At 43.3% G+C, this 10,826-nt stretch overlaps 1 protein-coding gene across 2 annotated transcripts in view; it reads left to right on the forward strand.

Annotated features, from left to right (window-relative positions):
* gli1 (GLI family zinc finger 1) overlaps positions 1 to 10,826 on the forward strand; it is a 52,916-nt gene extending 42,090 nt beyond the window's left edge. For both annotated transcript variants that reach the window (XM_088309937.1, XM_088309938.1), the window contains exons 6-13: positions 1,552 to 1,714; positions 1,849 to 1,956; positions 2,964 to 3,104; positions 3,184 to 3,333; positions 3,979 to 4,143; positions 4,349 to 4,591; positions 5,134 to 5,446; positions 6,158 to 10,826. In XM_088309937.1, coding sequence (XP_088166063.1) covers positions 1,552 to 1,714; positions 1,849 to 1,956; positions 2,964 to 3,104; positions 3,184 to 3,333; positions 3,979 to 4,143; positions 4,349 to 4,591; positions 5,134 to 5,446; positions 6,158 to 8,703 — 3,829 coding nt within the window. In that variant the 3' untranslated portion in view covers positions 8,704 to 10,826. The remainder of the gene's footprint in view (positions 1 to 1,551; positions 1,715 to 1,848; positions 1,957 to 2,963; positions 3,105 to 3,183; positions 3,334 to 3,978; positions 4,144 to 4,348; positions 4,592 to 5,133; positions 5,447 to 6,157) is intronic.

Below are 10,826 nucleotides of genomic sequence, written 5' to 3' on the forward strand. Positions count from 1 at the left end.
TGTTATATGGCATAAGCATTTTATTTAATTTATGAAAAAAATTCCTGGCATATTTTTTTCCCTTACTTTCTGCTTTACTTTACTCCTTTTTTTCTACCCAACTGCTCTTCTTTTTTTTTATCTCTTTCCGACCTTCTCTGCCGTCAGACTTTTTTTTTTTATTCATACATCCTTGCAGCCTTCCTGTTCTGGCTCAAACCAATATCATGCTGAATTACTCCCTTAATTCCTTCCCTCTTTTCTTCCCTCCATCACACCAGTTTATATTCATGCATCCTAACTTTTGTCCTTCCGTTGCAAAACCTCCTTTTCTGTCTTTCTTCCTTCCTTTAATCCTACCTTGCCTGCATTCTCTTATTTCTTTTTTGCCTTCCTTCATTCACTCCTTCAGTCTCTACTCCGTTCCTTCCGCCATACAAATTTGTTATTCTTCATTCATTTCTGACTTTTTCCATCCTTCCTTCCTTCCTTGCTTCCTTCCTTTTTTCCTTCCATTCAGACCTGCTTTGGTTCATGTCTATATATCCTTCCTTCTGTTGCGAAATCACACAAATTTGTTCCTTCCTTCACTTCAAACTACTCGTCTATCTTGCTTTATATTCCACTTTGTCTTTCTTCACTCAACTTATTTGATAATGATTTAATTATTTATTTATTATTATTATTATATAAAGTGGGAGAGGGGGGGCACAGAGAGAGAGGGGGGGGGGGGGGGCGACTATAATTGCACCAATAAAGCACAAATTATTAAAAGTGATTGTTTTGATTTATGCTTGTTGGTCTGTTAGCAGGCTTACCCAAAAACTGATAAATCAATTTGTTAAGGGTACCATGGACGATCTTTTAAAAATTTGGGTACATTTCCGCATGAGTAATGAGTGATTAGTGAAGGTTCGATGTGATGTAATTGACCAACTTCTCCACTCAGCGGCGCTACAATACTGTGATTCAAATTATTTGGGGGGGGGTTAGAAGCCACAGCCACTGCAACGCCCATTTTATTTGAAGGGATTTTACTAATTGTTTATATATATATATATATATATATATATATATATATATATATATATATATATATATATATATATATATATATATATATACATTTGAATGACAGAAAAGAAAACAATACTTTATTGTTAATAATTCAAACTTGATTATTTCTATGGATACTATCTGGAGTGGCACACCATGCATTCCAATTTTTATTTATTTATTTTTTTCAGTTTCATCTTTTTATGAAATTATTTTTAAAAAAATTTTTTAGCAAAGCAAATTTTAATTTATTTTATGCCTCAATAGTTATCATTATTAATCAGTTATAACTATGTTGTATACCAGACTTTCCGCATTTCCACCGCAGTTTGATATTTCACGCTATAATGTGCACTTTTAACCAGTTGTGTAATGGGAATGCATTGGTGGCTTTCCTCATCGTGGTCCCCAACAATACATTTTCAGCTTTACCTTCTTGGTCCCAAATCCAAAATTTCCACAGTTATTTTTTAAGGTATGCATTTTTTAACCACCATTCTGTGTGTTCCATCGCAGTCCATCCCTGGGCTATTCCAGCAACATGAACTGCCAATCCAGGCCTCAAGGCTCCATTTACGGGGGAGTAGGCGGGGGTACGCCTCACACACCTGGCACGTGCCAGGCTTCCCGAATGCCCGCCCACAACCCTCGACTCCACGCTCCGCCCAAACACGGACAAGTAAGACTTCCCTCATCTTAGCTCAGCTGGATGCCTTATCTATTGGCTGTCTGCTTCTGACTGCTGAGGGGAAGCATGATGTCACAAAACTGACAAGGGTATAAAAAATTTTTCTTATGTGCTGTACGTTGTAGCTAAAGACAGAGCCCGGGCTGGGAGTGGTGATAGATGGCATGAATGTCAAGAGCCTGGAGGAGAGGTCTGAGGGAGATGTGGCCAGCCCTTCCTCCACTGGTACTCAGGTACTCGAACTTGTTGACATCCTTACACCAGTTGACCGTAAATTGCAGTCGGGTTTAAAATGAATGTAATATTTTCTGTATATTTAAACATATAACACATTTATATGATTAAAAATGATCATTATTATCATCCTGTGTTTTATTTAGTAATGTGTAATATATATTTTGTAAGTGATTAAATTATTTCGAATGGATTTCAGTATTGTAATTTTTCATATTTTAAATATAATATATTTTAAAAGGTTTTCCATTATTTGCAATAATTGGTCATGTGTAATCATTTTAAATGTTTTAATTATCATCACTTACTATTTGTGTATATTAGGATAACTTTGCTAAAATATCACAGATTTTTTTATAATACATATTTTGAAATAGTTGAACATATTAACAATGATTTTAATCATAAATATGTGCTTTTAGAAACACCTATAGAAAAAGGTATTACATAAAGGAATGCTGTAACAGTGAGAGAAAATGATTAATAAAAGGAAATTTTTTAATAAAATAAGAAAAGATTAATTAAAAAGTCGATAAATAGGACAGTGTGAAAAGATGGGTTTAAATTCAATATATAACCGTCTGAAGACAGCTGGGATAGTTCACCTGGGACTCCAGTGAGGATAAGCAGTTCAGAAAATAAAGTAGTGAATAAATAGAAATATATGTGCTGTAAAAATACCCATTTAAATACTTGGAAATTCCCCAAATTCACTTTATTTTTTTTTTGTATTCAATAGTTTTTCAGTAATAAACCTTAACCATCAAATTGAAAATAACCCAACATTAGAAAAAATGTATCGTTCATTATATTTAATTACAGGATAACTATTTGCTGATTGACAATTTTTTTTCTTTAACGGACTCAATTCGTCATCCTATACTGGATAGTACAGCTCGGATATAAACTTGATGTGGTACATCAAGGTCCATAAATCTGATTTCCTAGGAGGAAAGGTTGTAACATTGTAACATTTTTGTTGCTTGGTTTGGATGCATTTCATCAGGATCCCCTCTTGGGTCTCCTGGACGGCAGAGACGATTTAGACAAGGAGGATGGCAAGCCCGAACCGGAGGCCATCTACGAAACCAACTGCCGCTGGGAGAGCTGCAACAAGGAATTCGACACGCAGGACCAACTCGTTCATGTAGGAACAAATCCAATTAAAAGTAACCTCAAATTCGTCCAAAATATCAAATCCTTTTTTTTTTCTTCCTTTCGTGCAGCACATCAACAATGAGCACATCCACGGCGAGAAGAAGGAGTTTGTGTGCCACTGGCAGGAATGTTCTCGCGAGCAGCGCCCCTTCAAGGCCCAGTACATGTTGGTGGTCCACATGCGCAGGCACACAGGGGAAAAGCCGCACAAGTGCACTGTAAGTAAATGAAAGACTAGAAGAAAAAAAAAACGGCATTGTCACACCTATCATGTACTGCTTGGACTAAGGGGCGGAGCTAAAGGGACTCATAAGGAAAATTGATTTTCACTCGGGGAAGTAGCACCTCATACACAATACTTCATGCACTTGTCAAAAACTATGCAGATCCACGTATGTGGTGCATGCAGCAGACACAATGGCATACACAAATACTCCCCGCCGTCACTGTCTCAAAACTTCACGGACAAATCAAGTATGTGCTGCTTCTCAAAAGCCAAACTGTTAGCCCACGCTATAATTGGTACACCCAACAACGCTCATTGCAGCTTTGCTCAACTTTCTGTAGTACAGCCATTGCTTGAGAGTGGCTCGGGAACTTCACCCAGCCCATCTGTCAAGACTTCATTGGAGAAACTTTTTTTTGTAATTTAGCCACACTGTTGCGTCATAATCCATCAAATTTACAAAAACTCACTCACATTTTTGGGAAATAGGTAGCTCCCAAAAGATTACATTGGTTGTTAAATTCCATACTTCAATATTGGGTAGATAGTCCAGAGACCCTATTTGCTTGCAGTCCATTAACAAAAATTAACTGAAGCCACTTTTAACCCTTGCTGATTCCTTGCAATTTTGTTTCAGTTCGAAGGCTGCAACAAGGCGTACTCCCGTCTGGAGAACCTTAAGACGCACCTGCGCTCTCACACTGGAGAGAAACCCTACGTGTGTGAACACGAGGGCTGCAACAAGGCCTTCTCCAACGCTTCCGACCGGGCTAAGCACCAGAACCGAACCCACTCCAATGAGGTAGTGTACCACAAATGTATCCAAACCCATTGTAAAGCAACCAGTTCAGGGGTGTACCCCGTCTACTGCCTGGAGGCAGCTGGGATAGCCTCCAGCCCCTCTGTGACCCTTGTGAGGAGAAGCGGTTCAAATAACGGAGGGCCTTGTAAAGTATTCTGGCTTAATGAAACTTTTCTGTACTGACTTGGACTTTGCTGTGGTCCAGAAACCCTACGTTTGCAAGATTCCCGGCTGCACCAAGCGGTACACGGATCCAAGCTCGCTACGTAAACACGTGAAGACGGTGCACGGCCCCGAGGCCCACATCACTAAGAAGCACCGGGGTGACACGGGCCCTCGGCCGCCCGGCTCAGCCATGAACCCCGGAGGTCCAGGCGGCGAATTGCTGCTGGAGAAGGAGGAGAGACGCCGGGAGGACTGCAAACTGATGGCGCCCGATACTGCTCTGGTGATTTGTCTTTTTGTCTGTCTCTTTAGTTTCCTGACTCGCACTGATTGACACGTGTGTCAATCGTAAAATTCTGTAATTCAGTGACGACTCTCCAGTCTATATGTGTTTTGCTATTCATGAATTCATCTATTGGCGTTTGTTTTCCTGTGGAACGTATACTCACTATACTCGACTGAGTGACTTAAATTTTTGCTTGTTGGGGAGGAGCTAAGTTTGGCCTGGGTTGTAAGTGGAAATTAAGGAGAGTCTTTGCCGCACGTGCATGCACATACCTACATCTGGCTCAGGACAATGTTGTAAGATAAGTTTGAAATGACATTTAAACATCATAGCTTGTGGTATATTTACAGTTCAAACTGGCTTTCGCTTGACCACTAATAGATGAAGGATTCATTTAAAAAATTAATAGGTGAATTCATTTGTATGGTATTGATTTAAGCAGTCTATTATTGTGAATTATATGATCGGATTATGCAGAAATCCAGGCACTGTAATACCGAATATATACTTTTTCTTGCAAATTTACAATTCTGTTTCAGAAATCCCAGCCAAGCCCTGGTGGCCAATCATCCTGCAGCAGCGAACGTTCCCCGCTAGGCAGCACCAACAACAACGACAGCGGTGTGGAAATGAACCTGAACGCGGCGGGCAGCCTGGAAGACCTCACAGCCCTGGAAGATGGCGGAACAGCCGGAGGAGGCGGAGGGGAGCCAGGAAGTGCGGCAATGACCATGGGAATGTCGGCGCAGGCTCTCAAGAGGCTGGAAAATCTCAAGATTGACAAGCTGAAGCAAATCCGCCGACCAACACCCCCTAGCCGTTGTCTCCCCAACAAGCTACCTGCACTTCCTTGTATGTGCTGTGTAACTTACACATACCCGTTAAATATTTATTGCTACCTTTGCCAAAGAGAGATTCTCGATTGTCCTTTATTGACTAGTTAGTTTATTTTCATGGTTATGCAAAAGCTACGTAACCATTTCCTCCTCTATACTTTTTAGAGGAGAGGGGTGGTGGGTAGGGGTCGCTTGAGACCAAAAACAACCATTTGAATGTTGCTGCAAGTCTGTATAAATCCAGATTGACATTTTAAAATATTTTCAAAATCTGACATGAGAGTCAATGGCGGTGGCTCGGTTGACTCGCCTACCTTGCATGCACGTATAACAACATAAGTGCTCTTTTCTGTTTCCATATGTGCCATGTGATTGATCGAAAGCTAGTCCAGGTAACGTGGTGGACTACAAGTTAGCTCATCTTGCTAGGTTAGACTTCATCTGCAACCCTAATAACGAGAAATTAGTAGTTGTAATTTACTTGCAACCAGTCTCGGCTGAAGACAATCTCTCACCAAAAGTCCCCTAACGAGGAGAAATGCTGAGAAATATTGAAAGCTGGATGAATGAATAATTAACCCTAAAATCATCAAACTCCACGAATCAGAAAATCTGCTAACTAACAAACAGCCAATATAGTTTCCGAAAATATTGTCTTTAATCATCACTCTGGCAATATAGAGGATGTGATTTGATTGTTTCTGAACTATCCCATCTGTTTTTTCAGGTTCGGGCGATTCTATGGGAATGTGCGCCCCGTCTCCCCTCCTTTCAAATCGTCGCGTCATGGAGCTATCCAACCATGAGCTCGGAGGCGGGACTTCCATGGGCGCCAATGCCACCGATCGGCGTGGAAGCGGGACGAGCAGCCTAAGCTCCGCCTACACCGTGAGCCGCCGTTCCTCCATGGTGTCACCCTATTTGTCCAGCCGCCGCTCCAGCGACGTCTCTCAGATGGGCGCAGCAGCTGGGGGTGGATGCCAACTCCTTCAAGATCAGAGCATTGGGGATCCCCTCTCCCCCAAGACCAGTCGTAGAGGAGCTCCCTGTCCAGGAGGTGGCGCATTGCCGGGTCTTTCGAATCTGACACCAGCCCAGCAGTACAGTCTGAAAGCCAAGTACGCCGCAGCCACTGGTGGCCCACCACCTACTCCACTACCCGACATGGATCAGCCAGCTAATCTCGGCAGAAGAGGAGGTGTTTTGGGCAACTACCAGGGGCAACCTCTGCCTCCTTTCCTTCAACAATGTGGTCCGCGTCGCCACAGCGCCAACACAGAGTACGGCACAGGTGTGATCTACCCTCATCAAGCTCCAGGCAACACCAACAGGCGGGCTAGTGATCCGGTAAGATCGGCAGCAGCCGACCCGCTTGCCCTCCCAAAACGGTTCAACAGCCTCAACAACGTATCCATGATGGGCCGAAGAAATGCATTACAACACCAGGACCACCGCGGCACAAGCATCGCTCGCCACATGTATTCTCCTCGGCCTCCTAGCATTACAGAGAACGTCGTTATGGAGTCCATGGGTATGGAGCCGCAGCTACCGCCTTTGGATGTCAGAGACCATTCCATGATGGTACCGCCTGCTGAGGGGGGCTTTATGGGATACCCGCAGCAGCAGTCACTCAGAGGAGGTGGCGGACCGCTTTCAAATCAGTTATCTCCAAGCCATGACCCCCTGGGTTGTCCGGACCAAAGTTACATAAAGGGGCATTACCAGAACCAAGGAGGGGCAGTCACTCCTGTCCGGGTCATTGGAAATCCTATGGGTCAAGCAAGGCCTGTTCACACAGAGGGAATGTCTAATACACTTCTTCAACAGGCCGAGTACAGTATGAGCAACTGTCAGCTCAGCCCGTCAGGACACCACTACCCGACCTTGAGGCAGGGGGGCGAGGCTGGAACTGGTCAATGGCGCGATGGCCACAACCAGGTTCAAAGCGCTCTCCAGGACCAGCGCAGTTTGCCATATTCAGAAGCGAGCCTGCAGCCTCAGCTGACACAAGTCCACTTCAACAATCAGACAGGCCTTTACAAAAATCCAGAGGGAGCACATAAACTCACTATCAAGCCTGAGCAGCAGTTCCACCCAGGCATGGGGGGTGCTGATGCCTGCCAAAGCGCTAAGCTTCAACAGCAACGGCTCCTCCTCCAACAGGTTCAGGGTTATGCCCCGCAGCCTGGCGGCCGAGCTATGATGACGACCTCAAACAGCATGAGCTGTGATTTTCAAGGACAGAATCAGAACTCCTTCTCCAGTGGTGAGGGATTGAGTTTAGGATGTGCTGGTACCGCTCTTTCTGAAGGCCAGAGGCCCGAAACCCCCATGATGCAGGTAAAGGAGATGATGGTGAGAAACTATGTGCAGTCTCAGCAAGCGCTCATGTGGGAGCAGCAACAAGAACAGCAGCAGAGTCCAATAAAACAGCCTCCACTTTCTGATAACATGGATCTGGCCGGCCAGGCACCAATGATACAACACAGTCCTCAGCACCAAAACCAGAACATGTACTCGAACCAGTCATACGCTTCCTACCCCAACCAGAACCTTGTCATCAGCCCTCCAACGCACAGCCGTGGTTCCGGTTCAGCCGCAGCTAACGAGCAACAGATGATGGGGATCCAGGGGTCTTGCTACGGTCAGGAGATGGTGGTCCCAAGACCACCTCCTCAAGGACGTAAATCTCTGAGTCGCCAGAATAGCTTGTCACAAGCCGGAGGAGGCTACATGGGGAGTCCGCAACAGCACAGCCCGGCACACTCCACTTCCAGCCCAAGGAGAGCCGTCCGGCTGCCTCCTGTCCAGCACCCACACCAACCACAGCATGAAATGTTCTCCCCTTCCAATAATAATGTTTATTACTCAGGCCAGATCCATATGGACATGGAGAAACATATGGATACGCAGAATGGACATTGTCTCCCCCAGCAACACAGCATGGGAGCCAACGTAGACCCAACAGCTGGTACAAAATCCACCCCTATGGCTCCCTATTCAGAGTCTGGCCCCATCCCTAACGCCTTAGAAAACTTGGACCTGGACAACGCTCGTATAGACTTCACCTCCATTATTGACGACGCCGAGTCCTCTTCCTTCGGTCCGCTCAACAATCCCATTCAGGGTCAGCCGGGGTCTTCCTCGCAGACATCCTCACGTCTCACCACGCCGCAAACCTCCGTCACCCTGTCCAACATGGCGGTGGGTGACATGACATCCATGCTCACCTCGCTGGCAGGGGAGAATAAGTACCTAAACACTTTATCGTAAAAGACGACACCAGGCCAACAATCAAAGAACCTTGATTTTATGTTGCCTTATAGCCACGGCTCACCAGCACATATTAGTCCAGTTTTTTCAAATATCCTTTTTTTCCCCCAATTTTCTTTCATGGATTATTTGTCAGGGACAAGGCCTTAAATCATCTGAATGCATGTTTCTCAAAGTAAGGACATGGGACTGTCAAAGATTGTTTTCCAACTGGATACCTTTTTCGACACGGACAATAATATGAACGAGAAGGACGATTTACTCTGTGAGAACTTTAAAACCAAAGGTGCCTCCCTGTTCCGTTGCTGCCTTTCTATGCAAGCATATCTGTGCCTTCTGAGTTTGAATTTCTCTGAGTTGAAATTTGACTTAAGTGTATTTTAGTTGCAATTTAAATTTTTCAGTTTAAATTGTACTGAATCACAGAATCTTTTCAATTCAGCATTAAAAAAAAAATCAACACATCAATGTCGCTTCTGAACATTTTGAGATGTTGATTTTTTTATTTTTGACAAATAAAAAATCAGTTTAAAAAAAATTAATTAATTAAAAAATTCAAACTCAGATGTCACATATATTCTTCCATTACGCTCTCCTTTTCAGTGTTGGACACAGAGCTGCTTGCATTTTCTCCCAAAAACGGGGCATTCCAATGGCTACGAGGGTGACTAGAAGGATACGATGTATATAACTTATAGATGCATTTATGCTGTAATATGTTGTGTAGACGGCAATAAGACGACAGGCAAATATTTTGTCTCATGATGATGCTTTTTGTTTGTCAATGTTCACCTGGGCGTTTATACAGAATTATGATGTAGTTCTTTTCGTGGTCGGTCAAACATGTACTACTAACTACTAATCTTAGTAGTCATTAATCAGTGGCCCAGCAGTATTTCCACGCTATGTATTGCACATGACACTCATAGCCTATCACAGAGACACTGTGGTTGGAATCGCCTTTCCTAAATGACTTTGCACTCCACACATTCACTGTTCAGTGTTCCGAGAGCCGTTACATTGCCGAAACGTTTTGGCATGTGCGCAACTATTCCCTCTGCAGGTGATTTTGCATTCGTGGACAGACCTTTGACTAAATTTCTGTTGATTGTCATGCCTGAATATATTTTTAATTGGATGGCAGTCACTCCATAGCATCATTTGACCTCTTTAGACAGCCTTTGACTGCTTGTTGCAGGGAACTTGTGCACTCCATTATTTCTTAATTGCTTGAATATATCAACTATGAATGAATGGTCCACCATAAGGCTATTTAAAAAAATCAATTGCTATGTGCCAACTGTTTACTGAGTAAACAAATCAGTAAATGACAACGCAGGCAGCATAGTGGACTAGTTAGCATGTCTGCATCACACTTCTGCGGTTTGAGGTTCGAATCAGTCCGCTTGTGCTTTCATTTATGTTAGGTTCATCGACGACTCTGAATTGTCAGCCGTGTATATGAGTGGGAATGATTTGTTGGGATTTTTGTGCCTTGCGATTGGACGTCGATCTGTCCAGGGTGGACCACGCTTCTCCCTCCAAAGGTCAGCAGGGATAGGCTTTGCATTGAGGTACGCCTTTGCCAACAGGGAAACGCATCACTCACATTGTGGCTTTGCACTGACCGCCGACTGTTTGCATTAGCGTCACTGCAATAACATGAATTGCAATTACTTTTTAAGTCAGGCAACACGGCAGCTGGACTTTCAAGGCCACGTATGAACAGATAGAATACGAGCAAGCTACCAAAGACACCCTTACTGCCTGAGAGAAATCACTGCTTAAAACACTAACCGTTATAAAACATGGACCCATAGTGCTGTTCATTAGAATGTACAAGATGTTTGTATGATTTTTTTTAATTTTTTTTTTAAAGAATGAACTTCATAGATGCTGCCTTTGACATGTGCATGTGTGTTTTATCCTTTCTTTGGGACCTTTTTGCTGGCAAAAGAATATCACCTTCAGCAAAATTAAAAGCTATGAGAGTACGTAGCAATAACTCTATAATAGATAAAAAGCCAAGTGTTATATTTTCTGTACAATTTTTCTACACTTTTTTTTTATACAAATGTTCTATATTTTACTGGTATGAATAAAGATGTTTCGTTTGAAATGAA

This window comes from Idiotropiscis lumnitzeri, chromosome 11 (genome assembly GCF_059441095.1).
Source record: "Idiotropiscis lumnitzeri isolate Australia: NSW breed Sydney's pygmy pipehorse chromosome 11, RoL_Ilum_1.0, whole genome shotgun sequence".
Lineage (NCBI taxonomy): Eukaryota > Metazoa > Chordata > Actinopteri > Syngnathiformes > Syngnathidae > Idiotropiscis > Idiotropiscis lumnitzeri.